The sequence below is a fragment of the Polypterus senegalus genome, chromosome 12, assembly GCF_016835505.1.
Source record: "Polypterus senegalus isolate Bchr_013 chromosome 12, ASM1683550v1, whole genome shotgun sequence".
Taxonomy (NCBI): Eukaryota; Metazoa; Chordata; class Cladistia; order Polypteriformes; family Polypteridae; genus Polypterus; species Polypterus senegalus.
Window position 1 is genome coordinate 84,823,631 of NC_053165.1, and position 21,702 is coordinate 84,845,332.

Genomic DNA, 21,702 nt, shown 5'->3' on the forward strand with positions numbered 1-21,702 from the left:
GTATGGCTGCCACAGGTCCTGGCACACTTGTCTTCACTGCTGATGGAACCGCTGATGTGACAATGAATTCTGAGGTGTGTAGAAACATCTGATCTGTTCGAGTTCCAGTCGATGCCCACCAAACTCATTGGACAGCACTTCATCTTACAATAAGATAATGAGCCAAAAAGACTGCTGAGGCCTCACAGGAGTTTATCAGATCTAAAAAATGGAAAATTCTTGAAAGGCCAAGCCAGCCACCCAATTTGAGCAGGCTTTCCTTATGCTGAAGAGAAAACTTAAGGGGTCAAGCCCCCTGAAACAAGCAGGGGCTGGAGATGGCTGCATGAGAGGCTTGGCAAGCATCACCAAAGGAGACTTCAGCATCTGGTGAAGTCTATGAATCACAAGCAGCCATTGCATGCTGGGATATACGACAAAGTCCTAAATATGATGACCTACCATTGCTGTGTCCCAAACATTATGGGGTCCTGAACTTTGGCAGACTGAAATGTCTGCAAGTCCCCTTAAATGAAAGTCTACAATTTGCACTTTAATTACATCTGAAGTGTTTGATTTATCATTTTAAACTGTGGAGCAGAGGGGGAAATTGAGGAACAAGGCGTCTTAGTCCCAGACGTTACGAAGGGCGCTGTATTCAATTGGATTATTAATTTGACCACATTGCACTATTTATTGGACTCTGCTTTTTATTGTTGTGGTATAAAATGGCCTGAGCATATTTGCACCAATCGGGTTGTGGTGTGCCCTCATTGCCTTCACCATCCCAGTCACGACTGTCGATATCCAGCTCCAAGAAGGAGATGCCAAGGCTGCAGGGCACTACGGGCAGAAAATCCCCCAAATGTTGCGGTATCAAAGCCAAGATGACTCCAGACTGGCATCGCCAGCAACGAGGGCTTCAACTAAGTGCTGAGGAAAGGGTCTGACTACCTGTGTCATTGTGAGATTTCAGTTTTTTACTTTTAAGACATTAGTACAGTCACACGTGTGTGTGTGTATAGGGGACAGCTGAAGGGCTCTAGTAACTGTAATTCGACCGCCACACCAGGGGTTGGCACTGTGTCTTAACGCCCTCCTCTCTCCCTTCCCTCTGCAGACCGGATGATTGACAGCTAGAACACCACTGATATCATTTCCGGTGTCCGTCCACCTGCGCTGTGCTATACATGTACAAACTACCCATAAGGCATTGCAAACATGTTGCATTCATTGCGGTTACTGCGTAATTTTCAAATCGCCTTCACTCTTTTGATGTACCCTCTGTAGATACCATGGATGTAGTGAGAAGTCTAACAAAATGACACCTTTTATTGGTTAACTCAAAAGATTACAATATGCAACCACCAAACCTGCAGCAACTAATTGTCTGAAGCTCCCTAAGTGAACCAACAGAAAATGGCACATCTCCCTGCCTACAGAAAAGATGACAAACGTGTGCTCACATTTATAATACAGACTGTGCCGACTAGAACATCACATAAAGGGATCATCTTCCTGCAGATCATCTAATGTGGTCTACCTAATTCTCTGCATGAAATGTCCTGACACTGCACTCTTTGTGGGTGAAACTGGACAAACACTCTGCCAGAGAATGAATTTCCACAGGTTCCACATTAAATGTGGCAACACAGATGTTCCTGTAGTGTCCCACTTCAATATCCATGGACACTGTGAGAGGGACTTTAAAGTCCCAGGGCTTATGGGCAACTTCAGAACACAACAAGAGAGAAAAGAATGGGAAGTCAAACTCATGCTAAAATGTAATACTACGTTATATTACAACATGGTTTGAATAGAGACATGGGTCATATGGCCAGGTATGAGGATTGTTTGCATCACTGACCTAGACAACCTTTCTACAGACCCACATTGTATGGAAAAACTCATCAGAAACTTCAAAAGACTTTGATGGACGGTTATCTTATCCAACGATATCTTGTTGAATGAACCTTAGCCTGAAGAGGTCTATTAATTTTTTACATTTAAGATGTCTCACTTAAAGGTTTTCCAATGTTGTTACTTGTCCTAGTGTCTGTATAAACACAGGGAACTCCAGTATCTCTGTTACATCTTGGCTGAAGAAGGGGCTTGAGTTGCCTAGAAAGTGGGCATATTGTAATATTTTGAGTTAGCCAATTACAGATGTCATTTTGCATGACTTCTCACTACATTCATAATGGCTACCACAGTGCAACACCCTAGTACTATAGATGACTATCTTACAGACAGACCTCAATATGTGCGTCTTGGGAACTGCAGGTCAGACATTGTGGTCAGCAGCACAGGAGCGCCACAGGGGACTGCACTTTCTCCAGTCCTGTTCAATCTATATACATCAGACTTCCAATATGACTCGGAGTCCTGCCACGTGCAAAGGTTCGCTGATGACACTGCTATTGTGGGCTGCATCAGGTGTGGGCAGGAGGAGGAGTACAGGAAACTAATCAAGGACTTTGTTAAATGGTGCAACTCAAACCACTTACACCTGAACACCAGCAAAACCAAGGAGCTGGTGGTGGATTTTAGGAGGCCCAGGCCCCTCATGGACCCTGTGATCATCAGAGGTGACTGTGCAGAGGGTGCAGACCTATAAATATCTGGGAGTGCAGCTGGATGACAAATTGGACTGGACTGCCAATACTGATGCTCTATGTAAGAAAGCTCAGAGCAGACTATACTTTCTGAGAAGGTTGGCATCCTTCAACATCTGCAGTAAGATGCTGCAGATGTTCTTCCAGACGGTTGTGGCGAGTGCCCTCTTCTACGCGGTGGTGTGCTGGGGTGGCAGCATAAAGATGAAAGACGCCTCACGCCTGGACAAACTTGTTAAGAAGGCAGGCTCTATTGTAGGATTAAAATTGGACAGTTTAACATCTGTGGCAGAGCGACGGGCATTAAGCAAACTCCTGTCAATCATGAAGAATCCACTGCATCCACTTAACAGGATCATCTCCAGACAGAGGAGTACCTTCAGTGACAGACTTTTGTCACCGTCCTGCTGCACTGACAGACTGAGGAGATCGTTCCTCCCCCACACTATGCGACTCTTCAATTCCACCCGGGGGAGTAAATGCGAACATTAATTTTATTTTAATTCTTTTCATTTTTATTACTATTTAATTTAATATTGTTTCTTTGTATCAGTATACTGCTGCTGGATTATGTGAATTTCCCCTTGGGATTAATAAAGTATCTATCTATCTATCTATCTAGATACCATGGAGAAATTCAATCCCTGGCTGGGATGGAGAATGACATCTTGCCTGGCACCAAGGAGGCCATAATGGCTGGACTGGGCGAAGACACATTCCTCCACACGGCAGGTGGCAGCATTCCACAGGGGAAATGAACCCAATTAGGACACCCACAGGACGGCATGGGAATTGGGAGTCTGAAAAACACAGCCCTGTCAGGGTCTCTTACCCATTGGGGACTGCTCCCAATTTTTCACATGACACGACCTGGGAGTGTCACCGGAAGCAGTTCCCAGGTCTCGTTCAGAAGGAGGTGGAAGGAGAGGATTTTTGTATTTGTGCTTGCATGGATAAGAGTTTGGTGACAAATAAACAGCTTTGATTTCAACCTGAAATTATGTGGGGTGACAGTGTGTTTGCGAGTTGAGGGCTCAGTGGCGCCCCTTGTGGTTCCACCTGGTATATACTTTTTATTGTCAAACGGCTCCATTTCTTTCAGTCAGTCAGTCAGTCATTGTCCAACCTGCTATATCCTAACACATTGGCTGGAGCCAACACAGGGCGCAAGGCAGGAACAAATCCCGGGCAGGGTGCCAGCCCACCACAGGGTACACACACACACACACACACACATACCAAGCACTCACTAGGGACAATTTAGGATCACTAATGCACCTAAACTGCATGTCTTTGGACTGTGGGAGGAAACCCACGCAGACATGGGGAGAACATGCAAACTCCATGCAGGGAGGACCTGGGAAGCTGCGCCACCGTGCTGCCCCCATTTCTTTCAGTCTGACAGCAAAGTTAGCCGGGTAGCAAAAATCCAGCATCAGCAAAACATGGCACGGCCATCGCATGCTTAACTGATAGACAATAATAACTAAGGTCCATTCCTGAACTGTCAGCATTTGGATCCCGGGAGTGAGCACACAGTGCACTTTATTGCTATCATCTTTTGCAGTGCTGTATTAATTTTTTGTAATGAGCTCTCTTGCTGATCACGGGCACCCGGCCAGAGTTTTTATTAATGATTTCCAAAAGCCCACAGTGTCTGCTTAAAACGTCTCCAGGACACAAACCTTGCAAACAGCAAACAAAAGACGGCCGGTTAGCCTAAATGATACGAAGCATTGCGTGCTTTCATTTTCATAGAGAGGTTTAAATTACCGTCTCAAAGAAAACAAGGCAAGCACTCGAGGGGTCTTAATCAACCTAAATAGATGGCCCATAAATGAAATGCACGCCTGTCACCTGAATTCTGTGGAAGGAATGGAATTTTTCATCCAAAATTTCAAAAAGAGAACAATTAAGGAGAGAGAACAATAGACGAGACAAAAACACTGAACATTTTATTTTTGGGAGACGATTTTGTGTTACAGCGTTGAATCAAGGCAGTGGTGTTATTTATGGGACTGCCTGCCATTAAATGGACAAGCATATAAAAGTAAGAATCGATGCAAAAGGTCACGGCAGTAAAATAAAACGCGTGTTCAAAATGTCAAGCGAGACGTATAGTTTGAGAGTCAGACGGTGTAGGCGGGTGGGCAGGCAGCAGCCGGGGGTCCAACCAGTGGAATCAGAAGAAAGATACGCATCACATTTTCCAGGGAACAGTCTGTAGAGCAGGTGCCAGGGCAGCCTTTGGGAAGAGGAAAAGAAGGTGAGCCTTCTGGACCAGATGGCCTGCAAGAAAAGCAAAATGAGGGGCACGGCAAGAACAGATCATCGTCGTCTGTGACTCTGTGGCATCTATCGGCACAGCTCGAGCACTGCAGTGTCCTTACTCTGCTGCTCACTGCATTAATTTAAACGGCAACTGTAAGAAAAGCAACGTATTGAAAATCAAACATTGCCAAAAGGGAGGTGATGACGCACGTTAACCGACTTTCCCCTATTTAGCTTTTCTTGAGTGCGTTTTTCTGATGTTACAAATTCCAAGCGATCCTAAAAATAACATTTTCAACCAAACTTCACGCGGTTTAGGATGGCAGGGTAACCAAAGCTTGCACTGGTCACGCTGGGTTCAAGGTCAGTGTATATTACTGGTGCTGTTGGTCAGTCCACATCTCGTCTCGCCTTTTGGGTGGTCCCGTAAATCGGTCTTTCCATCTCTCTGATCCACTTTTTGGGTCGTGCAGTGGTAATGCTGCTGCCTCACAGGAGGGAGACCAGGGTCCACGTCCCGGGGTCCTCCCTGTTCGTGTTTGCACTCACAGTCCAAAGACGTGCAGGTCAGGAAGATGTCTTTAATGTATGTGTACAAAATACCCCGTAATGCGTTTGTAGATACTTCTTCTTCATCTTTCGGCTGCTCCCATTAAGGGTTGCCACAGCAGATCATCTTTTTCCATATCTTCCTACTTTAGAACAATCTGGACAAGAACAGGCCATTCAGCCCAACAAAGCTTGCCAGTCCAATCCACTTATTTCTTCTAAAATAACATCAAGTCGAGTTTTGAAAGTCCCTAAAGTCTTACTGTCTACCACACGACTTGGTCGCTTATTCCAAGTGTCTGTCGTTCTTTGTGTTAAGACAAACCTCTTAACGTTTGTCTGAACTTCCCCTTTAACAAGTTTCCAACTGTTTCCCCGTGTTCCTTTAAAGTCCCAGTCTTGATCCGCTACACTAATTCCCTTCATAATTTTAAACACTTCAATCGTGTCACCCATTAATCTTCTTTTGCTTAAGCGCAGTCAACTTGGGTGCGTGGTCATTAATTTGAAATCAATACATTTTCCATTTTTGCCCATCCATCCTACTCCATTAGGGCTCTTGAGTAAGACCCTTAACCTGAAAATTGCTCCGGGGGCGCTGCAGAATGGCTGACCCTACACTCCGACAATCCAAAGGTCATGCGAAAAGACAATTCTCCCTCGGGGAATGATAAAATAAATCAAATCAAAATCAAAAATCTACACTCAATAAGCCGTAATGGGAAAGTGAAAAAAAAAAAGGTTTTCAAAAAGGCTTTCTTAAAAACCATCCAAAGCCCTTAAATCGATGATCCCACATCTTTTGTCAGATTTCTATTTTGGTCCCATCTGTGACTACAAGTTATGTGACAGTTTCAGGGTCAGAGGCGCAGGCAACCAAGAGGGATACGAAGAGAAACAATTGGAGCCGTTTTATTTGAAACCACACTCATATAATATTTCGTTAATTTGTATGTCGTTCTCGGTGACAGGAATCTCCTCACAGACCTGCTCTTTAAAAGCCAGCGCGATGGTGTAGGGTTTTCCTTTAGGGTGCTTCAGGCATCGCTCCAAGAAACTGTCATAATATCCCTTTCCACGGCCCAGGCGGTTGCCATTTTTGTCAAATCCCAGGCCAGGCATAAGAATCAAATCAAGTCCGCCTGTGAAGAAACAGAAAAATAAACTTCAAAATACAGTAATTGTTAAAGAGCGATGAGGGTAATGAATAAAATTACTCAACAACAACACCACAATCCATTACAGACAGCAGTAAATTCAACTGGGGTGTAAAATAATTACGGACTGGTTGGTGTCACACACGTGTGCATGGGAGGCAGCTAAAAGGCTTGAGTAAGGGCAGTTCCGAGGCATACTGGGATGTGGCAGAGTGCACTGACTCTTTTTCTCCCTTTCCTGTGGACCATTCACGGGAGATTCCACCTGGCTCTCTTGACGTCACTTCCGGGACCGAGCCTATGGAAGGAGACCTTTCCGTCTCCAGCCCCTGTGATGTCCTGTCCGGGCTCAAACCAATGGCCGAAGACCATCACGAGCCCGACCCCAATGATCTCACTTCCTGTCTTCCCCTTTAAAAGCCTGCATCTTTTCCCTATTCCCTCAGTTCTTTTTTGGACTCGATTTTGTGCACAGCAGTGCTGAATTTACTTGCTCAATTTTGCAGCCAGGAAATCAATTATACGGGTGGCTGCCTCAAACCTTTCCACGACTCTTGAGTCGAGTTTCTAACATTGGGTAATTTACAAGAAGTTACTACATTGTGGAGTAATACGGTGGCACAATGTTTAGGGCTTCTGCTTTGTAGATCCAGAGTTCTGGGTTTGAATTTCATGATCCCTGTAAATAGTTAATAGCATACAAAGAATTATAAATTTGTTTTAGTACAGGCGTTAATTAGCGTCACACCTCACAACCTGCATGCACCACGTTTTTTGGCTCTAACACCAGAAGCGCAGTGGATGCTGTAGGTTGTGGTTTCGACCTCGGATAAGCGGAAGAGGATGGATGGATGGATGGTATTATTTAATAGGCATAGGTGAGAAGACGTTTATGTGACGCCCTGTCCATTTTTTTGTTAAGAATAGGTAATAATAAAATTAGGATTTTTATTGTATAAAGCTATGTGAACTGCAAATACTTGTCATTTTTTTGTAAATAGTTTTATATGCAATGTGTCTGTATAAATAAAAAGGTGCGGTGGATAGATAGATAGATAGATAGATAGATAGATAGATAGATAGATAGATAGATAGATAGATAATTTTTAATTTTAAACAGACCTTTATTAACAATTATAACATAATTGCATTTAAATTAACAGTCAAAATTAAACAACATTTAATAACACACTTTTCCTACTCATACTTTAAGACTAGACATTCATCTTCCAAGGAGCATAAAACATCATTTACAGCCCAAATTTCTCTAAATATATCTAATTGATTAATAAGTTTAAAATATTCAAATTCGATTCTCAATCTTCTTTGAAGGAAGACCTTAAACATTAATAGAGCATCAGTAGTTTTCTGATCTTTATCTCTATTTCTTCTCGTTTTTAACGTTGCCATCTTGGCCTGGCCTAACAAAAAATTGCCAAGTAAACATTGTCTTTTACAAAGTTTTGACACAGACATTCCAAAAATATAAATGAGGTTATTAAATATAATTCCCAAATCCTTGAACAATAAATCAAGAAAATGCAGCAGTGGTTGTAATCTGGTACAATACAGAAATAAATGATAAATTGTTTCTTTCTGAAGGCAGAATGGACACTGATCTGTTGTGCTGGCACCAATGGTTTTTAAAAATGAATTGGTGGCTATTGCTCCATGTAGAATCCTCCACTGCAGGTCCCCAACTCTTTTCTCAATTGGCGGTTTATATAAAGTCCTCCATGCTGGAGATGTCGTGTCATGCAGACACAGAGTGTTCCTCCACAGGGTATCAGTCATGTCTTTCAAATACATAAAATGGGACACTTTAAGACACCAGTCATACAATTCTTTTTTTGACAAATTTTGGAACGAAATTCCATTTATGTGATTAATTGTTAAAATGGAGTTATTAGAACTGATAAAATCTTTTACATTTGGTTTAATTGTAATGACACATTCAGGAGGTTCTGCCTCTTTTATGAGATCTCCAGAGATATAACCCTCACACAGAGGACCTGCACCCAATTGCACTAAAGAGCCTTTAAGTTTGTTAATAATCGACCCCCCAAGACGGACAGACCTAATCCCAAGCTCATGTGCCACAGCTGCCCCAGACTTCCACTGGTTGCTGACCGGATCAATAAAGTTGGCTACTTTGGTAAAGCCTTTGTTCATTAGCAGTGAGTTTAAACTAACCGAGTCAAACTCCAAGACTGGATTCCATATTACCGGTTCTTCGAGTAACCAGAAGACTGACTCCACATTAATACCCACTCTGTTTGTTTTGGTGTGCCAAATCAATAACATGTTGCGGTAAAAGGTGGGCAGCACAGATAGCGCCAATCGCTTGATATCAATGAAAAGGAGTTGCCAATCAAAATTGAGATTTCCGACCCTGTGAAAAAGCGAATGCTAAACTCCTCCACAGTAAAGGCTGAGGGGCATACAAGAGACGCTGTAAATCTGTCAGCCTAAAAGCTTCAATTCTACTCAGAATGTCCACCAAGCCCTGACCACCTTCATCCACAGGCAGATGTATCACACTGCGTTTCACCCAATGAAGTTTATCCCAAAAAATCTAGTAATATCCCTGAATTTCTTTTAAAAGCCAAAACGGAGGATCTGCACACCTAAATTTATGCCAAAGCATTGAAGCAATTAAATTATTAATAATTAGCACCCTACCCCGAAAAGAGAGCTTGGCGACCACCCATTTCCATTTCTTCAGTCTCCCCTGAATTTGATCAATTAAGCCCTCCCAGTTATCAGCTGTGGCTCCAGACTTCCCAATGTAAATTCCCAGATGTTTAAATACCTTAGAGTTCCATGTTAGACCACTTGGGAGGTTTGGGGGAGGACAGTCCCAGTTGCCCATCAGAAAGGCATTACATTTGGACCAGTTGACCCTGGCAGATGACACCGTTTGAAACACCTGTAAACAGTCCTGCAGCAGGACAACATCATCAGGTTCAGTGACGACAACTGTGACATCGTCAGCATATGCCACCACCTTAAAAGATGCAGTGGGACACACAGGCAATGACAGGCCGTGAAGACATTGGCGAAGTCTGTGGAGCAGGGGCTCTATGGACAGCGAGTATAGCATACCGGAGAGTGCACACCCCTGACGAATGCCCCTTGTAACAGAAAATGGGGCTCCCAACCCTCCATTAATTTTTAAAACACTAAACACATTCGTGTACATTAATTTAATATATCCTAGAAAGGTCTCACCAAAACCAAACCTCTTTAGAACTGTAAATAAATACTGGTGGTCTACCCGTCAAAGGCCTTCTCTTGATCCAGTGAGATGAGACCGCCTTAAAACCAAAAATCTCAGAGGCAGATACCAAATCCCGCACAAAGAAAATGTTATCAAAAATACATCGTTCAGGGACACAGTATGACTGATCAAGGCCACCAAGCAGTTCATGACAGTCCTCAGACGAAGAGCCAGCGCTTTAGAAAAGATTTTATAGTCTGAGCACAGCAGGCTGACCGGTCGCCAGTTTTTATGTTGCAGAGATCCCCTTTTTTTGGTAAAAGAGTCAAAACTGCTCTCCGACAACTCACCGGAAGTTCTTTATCCCTGATGCTCTCCACAAACACAGTCAGGAAGTCCTTACCCATGATATCCCAAAAGGACTTGTAGAATTCGACGGGAAGTCCATCGATCCCAGGGGCTTTGTTCTGATTTATACTCCCAAGAGCACTAGTGAGCTCCTCCAGCGATAGTGGCAGGTCGAGTTCTTCCTTGGTGGATGGAGTCAACTGTGGTAGGTCATTAAAGAAAATTTCTGTATTTGAAGATAAGTCCACTGTTTCTGCAGAGAATAAGTCTTTGTAAAATTTTAAGGCAAATTCCGGATCTCCTCGGTCTCCGTCATTTCAGTCCCATCTGCAGTTTTCAGACAGTGAATGATTTTTGCCTGAGCAACCTTCTTCTCCAATGAAAAGAAAACTGCGTAGGGGCGTCTATTTGGGAAATATTCTGGAATCTCCCCTGACAATGGCGCCCTTCACCTGTTCATCCAGTAGGGACCTCAGAGAATCTTTTTTGTCTTTTAGAGACTCAAGCAAATTGGCATTAAAACCGGTTTCCAGTTTGGTTTGAATTATCCCAATGTCCTCTTCCAGTTCTTTAATGGCCATGGTGACCTTTCTAGAAGAATGTTCAGAATAAAACTGGCAAAAGAGTTTAATTTGGACCTTGGAGACGTCCCACCATTGCTTCAGAGATGAGAATTCATTTTTGCTGAGTCTCCATTTGTCCCAAAAGAGACGAAAGTGTTGAAGAAATAGAGAGTCTTTAAGAAGTTTAGTATTAAAGTGCCAGAATGATTTAAAATTACGCTCAGACCCCAAAGAGAAACGAGTGAGAGCTAAACTATGGTCTGAAAACCCTGTGGGCAGAAGACAAGAGCCCAAAATGAGGTTCAGATTGTGCCGTAACATATAAATCCTGTCCAGCCTTGCCATGGATAACATGCCACTGGAGGCCTTGAGCCATGTGTACTGTCTCGCCATTGGGTTCGACTCTCTCCACACATCCACAAGTTCTTGCTGATGAAGGACCGACTGCAACACCTTGACTGACCCTGGGTGAGGCTCAGCGCCATTCCTGTCCATCTCTGCATTTTCAGTGCAATTAAAATCGCCAGCTAAGAACACAACGTCCTCTGAACTGCACTCAGCTAGCACGTCTTTTAACAAAAGAAAAAAAGAAACTCTCTCTTTGCCTTCATTTGGAGCGTAGACATTTAAGAAAATAATGTTTTTCCCCTGAATACGTACAACGACCTTCATGAGACGACCTTTAATTTGCTCAAAACAGTCAATGGACTCCGGAGAAACGCCTTACTGAAGAGCACTGCCACCCCTGCGCTGGCACTGGAGCCGTGGCTCAGAATCGATGTCCCACTCCAGTCCCTCTGCCACTCCGACTCATTCATTGGGTCAGTATGAGTTTCTTGAAGAAAAGTAACATCTAGTTTTTTCTGTTCCAAATATTAAAAAAGTATGGCTCTCTTTAAGGAGTCTCTGCAGCCGTTAACGTTCAAAGAGCCCAAAGAGAAAACAGGCATTAGAAAGAAAAGAAACGGAGCAGCAATGACAAGAAGAACTTTAACTAATGAAACAGAGAGGAGCTGGTGTGGAGCCATTATGTGCTGGAGGTGAGAGACTTTCTAACTTTACTGATAACATTCTTTAACGATTAAACTCTTTTCTTTCCATTCCCAAAGGAACAGCATTGCATAACTCGCTTGGCTGAAACCAAAAGTTCCAGGTCAGGAAAATGTTCTACACATTCACCTTCCTTTTGCCTTCAAGAAAATCCAGAAAGCTCAGAATGCTTTCAGTGCTGTACTCGTTTTCCAAGAGTGCCAGTTAAATTGTCACTTGACATACAAGAGTCACTGTCCTCACCACCCTGCTGACTCCCCTCACACTCTGGGCTAATTGTCACCTCTCTGGTACTTAGAAGACGATTCTTTAAAGACACGTCAGCCCCCTCTGTCAGGTTCATTTTGTTACTTCTCTTGGCTCCTACTCCACCGTCTGAGGTTTCTTTCCTCTTTCTGGGGAGTGTCGTCCATTCTTCTTCACATTCATTTCCTCAACAATTCCAGCTTTTTCTTCCCTAACTGCACTGCCTGAATTAGTGCCTGGTTCAGTTTCTGCCACAGCTTTGACATTTAAGAGAGGGCAAGCAGTTTCACTGTGGACTGTGGACTCAGGACTGGCCTCGGTCTGCTCATCCACCTTAGATGGCTCACAGGTAGCAGCGTCAGCATTCAGACCTTCAATGTCATCCACCTCAGTTGGTGTCGTTTCAATGACAGGCTGCATAACCTCGGTCTTAGCTTGGCCCTTTTCTTCATCCTGATTTATATTCACAGTAGAGGACTTCAACTCGGCCTCGGCCGATCCATCCACTTCAGGCATTTTTGTCTCAGCTTTCTTTATTTCACTCCTTTCAACTGTGGAGCTACAACTGGGTATCTGATTATCAGAACTTCCTACAGTCGAGCTAAGAGTACCTGTGGATACCTCACAGACAACAATCTGCTGATCTTCAGCATCGGAGTCGGAGTCTTCAGACTCATCCTCTATATCTGACTCGCTCACTGCATTTGTGTTTCCACCCATAGCATGACTACAATCAGCTCTTTTACAGTCAACTGCTTTGTGCCCTGCACGGCCACATTTAAAACATTTCATTGAATCAGAAGATATAAACACAATATAATCACATCCATCTACTTTGAATTTCAGAGCAACATCTAACTCATTGTAACCTCTGTTGAGGAGCATAAAAACCTGTCTCCTAAATGAGACCACATGTTTTAATTCTGGCTGTTTACACCCCAAAGGAATCATAGTAATGTCAGAAATAATCTCGCCATACCTTCTCAATTCAGTACGTAGCAGTTCATTCTTCAAGAAAGGAGGAATATTAGAGATTATAATCCTCTTTGCAGGAGTTGAAAGCGGCAAAACAGAAATGAGGGTTCCATTAATGACTAGGCCTTCCTGAACCAGTTGGTGAACTAAGGCCTCTTCATTTAGAAATATCACGACAGCCTTATTCATTCTTGAAGCAGAAATAATGTTTTTACATCCAATTATTTTTCCAATTTCAGTAACACACTTCTCTACTGAAACTACTGGATCAACAATCAATTTGATGCCATTTCTTCTGCTAAGTTTTTCGAAGCCATGTGGCAAAAGGCCTGGCTGTAGCCCTCGGGACACAGCCATCCTAGCCACTTCTTTTAAAAAAAAACACTAAATAAACTTGAAATAATGACTATATATAAATAACACAGCAAAGAATTAAGAGAAATGACTAGAAAAAAGAAATAAAAGAAAAAAAAGGAAAAAAGAAAAAGCTAAACTCAACTCACTCTCCTGCTAGCACAAAGGCCATTTCCACTCCAGACCAAAGCAATCGACACACAGAGAAACAGCAAGACAAGATAGATAGATAGATAGATAGATAGATAGATAGATAGATAGATAGATAGATAGATAGATAGATAGATAATGAAAGGCACTATATAATAGATAGATAGATAGATAGATAGATAGATAGATAGATAGATAGATAGAGCACTATATAATAGATAGATAGATAGATAGATAGATAGATAGATAGATAGAGCACTATATAATAGATAGATAGATAGATAGATAGATAGATAGATAGATAGATAGATAGATAGATAGAGCACTATATAATAGATAGATAGATAGATAGATAGATAGATAGATAGATAGATAGATAGATAGATAGATAGATAGATAGATAGATAGATAGATAGATAGATACTTTATTAATCCCAAGGGGAAATTCACATGCTGTGGGGCACAGGGGAGAAGCCGTTTATGTGAGGCCCTTGTAAAAATGAATAGACTCGACACACTTAGAAAGGTTTGGGGCAGCCACCCGTTTTTAAATAGTACAGAGATGTTCTCAGTACCGAGTTCAAAACAGAACTGTTAAGGGTTTGCAACGATAGATAGATAGATAGATAGATAGATAGATAGATAGATAGATAGATAGATAGATAGATAGATAGATAGATAGATAGATAGATAGATAGATAGATAGATAGATAGATAGATAGATAGATAGATAGATAGATAGATAGATAGATAGATAGATAGATAGATACTTTATTAATCCCAAGGGGAAATTCACAAGATGGTGGCTTTAAGGGATCAGACAGGAAGTGACGTAAGGGAACCAGAAGTGATGTTCTTCGGATGTCAGATTGGGTGTCGGAAGTGATATCATTCTGGGCGCCGGAACCAGAAGTGACGTCATCTGCTCTTAATCAGACAGGTTTTCCCACGACTGGTCTGTAGAGATAGCAGGAGAAGGTTTAGTGCACCCTGCCAGCCCCCTGGCCTGGCATGGAATTACCTTTGCTTGGTCTATACAACATCCTCCTAGTCGCACGTGTGTGAAATCCTGTTCATTTTTTTCCTTTTGTTTTGAAAAGAGTTTCTTGAAGAGGAAAATAAAAGCTTGTGTTTTAACCCTACGTGCCTACGTGGCGATCATTTACACAGTGCAGAGAAAGGCAGATTGCAGTCGGTTGCACTCGCACACTCAAAGTGTTCTGGGTTCTTGAAGTAGGCCTGTACCAGTAGCTCTCGGAGCTTCCAAGGGACCCCTTAAGTGACCGATTCAGCATTTGTTTGAGTTGTGGGTCAGTATGAAGGTCAGCGACTAGTGGACGTCACTTAAAGCCACTAAAGGAAATTGAGGGCAAGCTCGCCGGGGTCCCCTGTGACTAGTGACATTTTATAGGAGAGGGCGCCGTGCAGCTCTCTATGCAAAGAGACAAAAAAATGTTAAAAAATAAAAAAACGGAAGATGGAAGGGTAATGACAACTCAGGACTGTGGCAAGAAATTTTGGGTTGTCAACCATTTTGTCCATTTTTATTCGTCGGAAGAGACAAAAAATACAAGAAAAGGAACTGAGACAGCACTCATTGGTGTGCGTCCCTTCAGGCGGGAATTCAAATCAACGATCGGATGAACTTTCGTCAGTCTTTAGCGGAGCTCCATCTCACGGGACGCTTTGGCCAAGAATGACACCGTGGACAAACAAAACCACAAACAAACAGAAATGACCCTCAATAGCGTATGTCTCGAATGCGGGAAAACAACAAATGAAGAGTCAGGGGGTTACAGTCACTGCTTGTGGAGCTCTGTTCAATAATGATGCCTCCTTCCAGGATGCCCAGGGTGTTACGGTGGTTGGACCGGAAGGTATGGCTTCCCGGAGATAAGAGCATTAGCAGCAGCGGCCCCCTCTCGCCTCGGTGGGTCACTACATACATTAACTGAGCCTGCAAGGAGGTCCTCCGATGCGCCTGTGTGACAAGTATCAACAAATAAAAAATGGGAATAGAAGGAGTGAAAGTGTACAGTCCACAATAGGGAGACCAATCGTGCTTTAGGGCCAAATGAAACACCCAAGTAGCAGTCAGGGCATTCCCCAGAAGGTGCTACCTTCCATCTTGTTTAGGACATCCAGAAGTCAATAGCAGGAAATAAACGATCATCTCATATGTGGATAACCGCCCACCATTCTGATCATCGTGCTCAGTTCACCAAGGGGGATGCTGCCCACCACTCTGATGATTGTGCTCAATTTACTAAGGGGGATACTGCCCCCCTTTGTGATGATCAGGCTTGATTCGCCAAAGGGAGTATCACCCGCCATTTTGACAATCGTGCTCAATTCACAAAGGGGGAAATTGCACGCTGCCTTGACAATCATACTTGATTCACCATGGGGGACACCTCCCACCACTCTGCTGATCGTGCTTAATTTACCAAGGGTGATACTGTCCTCCTGTTGTGACAATCATGCTTAACTCGCCAAGGGGGATACCGCCCACCGCTCTGACGATTGTGCTCAACTCACAAAAGTGGGATACCGTGCACCATTCTGATGATCATGCTTGATTCGCCAAGGTGGATACCGCCCACCGCTTTGATGATTGTACTCAATTTACCAAGGGGGATACTGCCCCCCTGTTGTGACAATCATGCTCAACTCGCCAAGGGGGATACTGCCCACCGCTCTGACGATTGTGCTCAACTCACAAAAGTGGGATATCGCACACTATTCTGATAATCGTTCTCAATTCACCAAGAGGGATGCTGCTCCCCTGTTGTGATTACTGTGCTTAATTTACCAAGGGGGATACCGCGCACCATTCTGATGATCATGCTTGATTCGCCAAGGTGGATACCGCCCACTGCTTTGATGATTGTACTCAATTTACCAAGGGTGATACTGCCCCCCTGTTGTGACAATCATGCTCAACTCGCCAAGGGGGATACCACCCACCGCTCTGACGATTGTGCTCAACTCACAAAAGTGGGATACCGCACACCATTCTGATGATTGTACTCAATTTACCAAGGGGGATACCGCCCACTGTTCTGATGATTGTGCTCAACTCACAAAAGGGGATACCGCCCACCCTTCTGATAATCGTTCTCAATTCACCAAGTGGGATACTGCCCACCATTCTGATGATCATGCTTGATTTCCCAAGGGGGGAATCCCCAACTCTTTGAAGGTGGTGCTCGATTCACTGAGGTGGAGTCATGAAGACACATACATGAAAACAGCGAGTCACGGCACCATAAAGGTTGCGAAACTCTGAATCACATAAAGTCCACAGACAGATCCGAAAGTAAAGCCAAACAGTGTGTGTGAGTGTGACTGTGAGTGTGAGTGTGTGCAGCAATTGTGGAAAGCAAAACGAAATAACCGCTTATTCCTAATTTCCAAATCACAAAAACTAGCACAACACCACCATTAAAATGAAATTGCCGCTGGGTGATTTTTTGTTATTTTTTTCCTATGAATTCAGAGAAATTACATTTTAACTGCGCCGCTTCAGTAACAGAATTGTTAATGGGGTCTTTTCAGACTTGAGAAATACTCCGGAGCTTTAAATGAGATATTTTTTTAGGGTAATCAGAGTTTTGAGCATCCTTGCCAATTAATGCCACTGTTTCAAAGAATATTAGCGGCAGGAGAAATAATGTTTAAGAAAGTAATTAAGCAAACAGAAATATCAAGACTGGGGTGAAGAATTAGAGGCCGAGTTCAAACCTCTGGACAAAATGGAGCCGCCGCGCCTTCAGCTCTCCACAGCACAAGAAATGACTTGCGTGGTTTTATCACACTTATTTTCTTAAATGTATTTGTTTTCCTCAAACTTATCAACTGTCACACACACGTGTGCATGGGAGGCAGCTAAAGGGTATAAATGAGAGTAATTTCATGGCAGACCAGGGGGTGGCAGAGTGCGCTGACGTTTTTTCTCACTTTCCTGCAGATCGTTCATGGGAAATCCCACCTGGCCCTGATGACATCACTTCCTGTTCCAGCCCTTCTGAGGATGTCACTTCTGATGTGGAACCTATGAACAAAGAGCCTTCCGGTTCCAAGCCTTCTGATGATATCACTTCTGGTTTTTGACCCTTCTGAAGATGTCACTTCTGGTGTGAAACCTATGAACAAAGAGCCTTCCGGTTCCAGCCCTTTTGATGACTTCATTTTCAGTTCTGGCGCTTCTGAGGATGTCATTTCCGGTTTACGAGCCTTCTGAGGATGTCATTGTAGGTGTGGAACCTATCGACGAAGAGCCTTCCGGTTCTGACCCTTCTGATGATATCACTTCTGGTTTTTGACCCTTCTGAAGATGTCACTTCTGGGGTGGAACCTATGAACAAAGAGCCTTCCGGTTCCAGCCCTTTTGATGACATCATTTTCAGTTCCGGCACTTCTGAGGATGTCATTTCCGGTTTACGGGCCTTCTGAGGATGTCATTGTAGGTGTGGAACCTATCGACGAAGAGCCTTCCGGTTCTGACCCTTCTGATGATATCACTTCTGGTTTTCGACCCTTCTGAGGATGTCACTTCTGGTGTGGAACTTATGAATGAAAAGCCTTCTGGTTTTGGACCTTCTGATGACGTCATTTCCAGTTACGGCCAATCTGATGATATCACTTCCGGTTTCCGGGCCTTCTGAGGACGTCACTGCCTGTGTGGATCCTATGAACAAAGAGCCTTCCAGTTCCGACCCTTCTGACGATATCGCTTCTGGTTTTCGACCCTTCTGAAGACGTCACTTCTGGTGTGGAACCTATGAACAAAGAGCCTTCCGGTTCCAGCCCTTTTGATGACGTCATTTCCAGTTCCGGCCCTTCTGAGGACGTCACTTCCGGTTTCCAGGCCTTCTGAGGATGTCACTGCAGGTGTGGAACCTATCAACGAAGAACCTTCCGGTTTCGATCCTTCTGATGATATCGCTTCTGGTTTTCGACCCTTCTGAGGACGTCACTTCTGGTATGGAACCTATGAACGAAGAGCCTTCTGGTTCCGGCCCTTTTGATGACGTCATATGCGGGTCTGAATCTATGGAAGAGGATCCTTCCACTTCTGCCCTGAATGACCTCACTTCCCTTGCTGGCCTTTAAAGCTGCCATATTTACCCTAACTCATCAGTTCTGCTTTGGACTCCACACTGAGCACATCAGTGTGAACAATGTATGCTTGTACAGCCAGGAAATGTTATACGGGTGTCTGCACCAAACCATTTTACGACTATTGCGTCACAACTTAACGGCTATTATTTGATTGTTGAGGAAACTAATGGAAAGTGAAGCCATTAAAAAATACAGGGAAATCCAAAAGGAAAGAAACATCGAGAACAAGTCAAGGGCTTGGTAACAAAGGAGAATGTCTAATAAAAAAACAAAAGTCTGCATGGTGTTAATTACACAGAAAAACTCTTTTTTCTTTTTTTCCCCCCGTTTATCAACTTATTTGGCTTTCAAATAAAAAAAAAAAACATGAATCTTAATTTACAATCTGTACGGCTAATGTCTATATTTTTTTTAAACCCCAACAACCTGACAGAGAAGCTGTGATTCTACGCATGACCTACATACTGCCAGTTAGCAGCTAATGTGTGAAGCAAATTACACCATTCGGGAAAACGACTTCATAGGCCACTCCTGGCTTCACGTCTCTGAGCTTCTGTTTTATTAAACGCTAAATGTACGAAACGGTCCGACCGAATGAGCTTTAGGGAGAGTCGCTGTCATCCCAACAAAGAGAATATCAAGCAGAGAAAGGCTTTAACGCTGTTAATTACTGGAGAACTTCTCACGTCGGTATCAGCTATCATTAGAAAATTATAATCTTTTGAGAAGCAAGTCTGTAATGAAAAGGAAGCTTTGTATTCCTTTAAAAGAGTGGGCTTCTGAGAGCCCCCCCTAGGCAGGTACTGACGACCTTGAACTATCATTACGAGTGTTATTATTAGGACTGAAGTGCCATTTTGTTTTGATCATAGGCAGAAGATGAAGAGACAATTGTCACGAGATCCTACGGCAACCACTGCCGACCAGCGTCAATGGAGTATCTCACTCTAGCTGGCGTCATTTGGCTTTGGGCAAGAATCTCACCACGATCACACCCTAATTCGCTACTATCTATACTTTTATATAAAACTTTTCTATTGACATACAAACTGATTTGTTCCTGAAATACCTTGCTGGACACTAAGATTTTGATGGGTCTGAAGCAAAAAACTCCGAAACCCATTCATCTTACTCCAGGCCTCTCTGGTGCACTGCACGATGGCTTGCCCCTCCATAGTGTGCTGCACCATCTTGCCACGCTACACACTGCTACCCTCTAGGAAGTTCTGATTGTGTCAAAGGAATCACAGGGGGCAACCTCCATTTGTGTCGAAAAACAATAAAAGGTTGGGATTACCCCATGGAATTCTGACTGCATCGAAACAATAAGATTGGGAGTCCCCCATGAGCATCTGATCTCACTGGAGCAATAAAGGGGGTGGTGGTCCTCCATGAAGTCCCGATTGCGTCTAAACAATAACGGTCAAGATTTACGCCCCTGGAATTCTGATTGCGTCAAACCAATAAGGTTCCGTGTGAGCGTCCGATATCATTGGAATAATAAAGAGGGTCCTCCATGAAGTTCCGATAGTGTCAAAAACAGTAAGGGCTGGGATTACCCCTTGAATTCTGATTGCGTTGAAGCAATAAGGTCGGGAGTCCTATGTGAATTTCTCATCTCATTGAAGTACAAAAAGGGGGTGCTTCTCCATGAAATTCTAATCACTATAAGGTTGGGAGTACCCTGTCAACTTCTCATCTATTTGAATCAATAAAGGGGGTCCTCCGTGAAGTCCCAATCGTGTCGCAACAACCAGAGTCACGATTCCCCTTGGAATTCTGATCACATTAAAGCAATAAAGATGGGAGACCTCCTTGGGATTTTGATTTCATCAAAGCAATATGGCTTGGAGTCCCACGTGAATTTCCGATATCACTGAAGTAATGAAGAGGGTTCTCCATGAAGTCCAAATTGCATCAAATCAATAAGGGTCCAGATTCCCCCTTGAATACTGATTGTGTCAATCCAGTAAGGTTGGGAGTTTTGTGTGAACTTCCGATTTCATTGAAGTAATAAAAGGAGTCTTTTGTGAAATTCTAATCATGTCGAAACAATAAGGGTTTGGATTCCACCTGGAATTCCGATCGCTTCAAACCACTAATGTTGGTAGTCCTTGGTGAACTCCCAGTCTCGAAGCGATAATATACATCAACGTGCTTCACAGTGAAATTGACTAGCGATGCACTGCCAACATTAAGTGAGACACAAATGTACTTTGGTTTTCTTTCACTTTAAACAAATTGTGTTTTTACTTGTATGCTTTATATAATTAGACATTTTTAAAGTTTGCAAACGCATTTACCTGTGAACTTGTTACGGCTCTTTAAACCTGCACTCCATGACAAGGGCTACACAAAAATGAATTGAATGAACAAAATCGACATGGAGATCAAGATGTGAAAGCAGTCTAAACCCTAGGACTACGTCCACACTACCCCATTTTCCTTTAAAAATGCAAACTGGATACTTTTGAAAACGCTCTCCAGAGGCGTATACAGTACTCCTGAAAACAATGACTTGACATTGCAGTGTGGATGGGTGAAAATGCAGAGTTTGGAAAATGCAGACTCTAGCCACGTTCTGATTTGTTTGTGCTCATCACTTACTGTAGCCCTTCCCTAATTGGGATCTGAGTCTGGAAATTCTGACTCTAATCACACTCTGAATGGTTCATGCTGATGACCTGACTATTCCCTGATTGGATCCCGAGTCTGGAAAATGAAGATTCTAATTGTACTCTGATTGGTCAATGCTTATGACATGGCCTGTGCCTGATTGGATCCTGAGTTTGGAAAACACAGAGTCTAATTGCACTCTGGTCCATGCTGATGACGTGACTCTTCCCTGATTGGATCACAAGTCTAGAAAATGCAGATTCTAGCCACACTCTGATTAGTCCATGCTGATGACGTGACTCCTCCCTGATTGGATCCAGAGTTTGGAAAACGTAGACTCTAATCGCATTCTGATTGGTTCATGCTGATGATGTGACTATTCCCTGATTGGATCCCGAGTCTGGAAAATTCAGACTCTAACCACACTCTGATTGGTCCATGCTGATGACGTGACTCCACCCTGATTGGATCCTGCTCATTACAAC

General features: G+C 43.3%; 1 protein-coding gene across 2 annotated transcripts in view; it reads right to left on the minus strand.

Annotated features, from left to right (window-relative positions):
* Nucleotides 1-6,310: 6,310 nt before the first annotated feature.
* mthfs (5,10-methenyltetrahydrofolate synthetase (5-formyltetrahydrofolate cyclo-ligase)) overlaps nt 6,311-21,702 on the minus strand; it is a 44,170-nt gene continuing 28,778 nt past the window's right edge. For both annotated transcript variants that reach the window (XM_039772737.1, XM_039772738.1), the window contains one exon: nt 6,311-6,556. In XM_039772737.1, the coding sequence (XP_039628671.1) occupies nt 6,327-6,556 (230 nt within the window). In that variant the 3' untranslated portion in view covers nt 6,311-6,326. The remainder of the gene's footprint in view (nt 6,557-21,702) is intronic.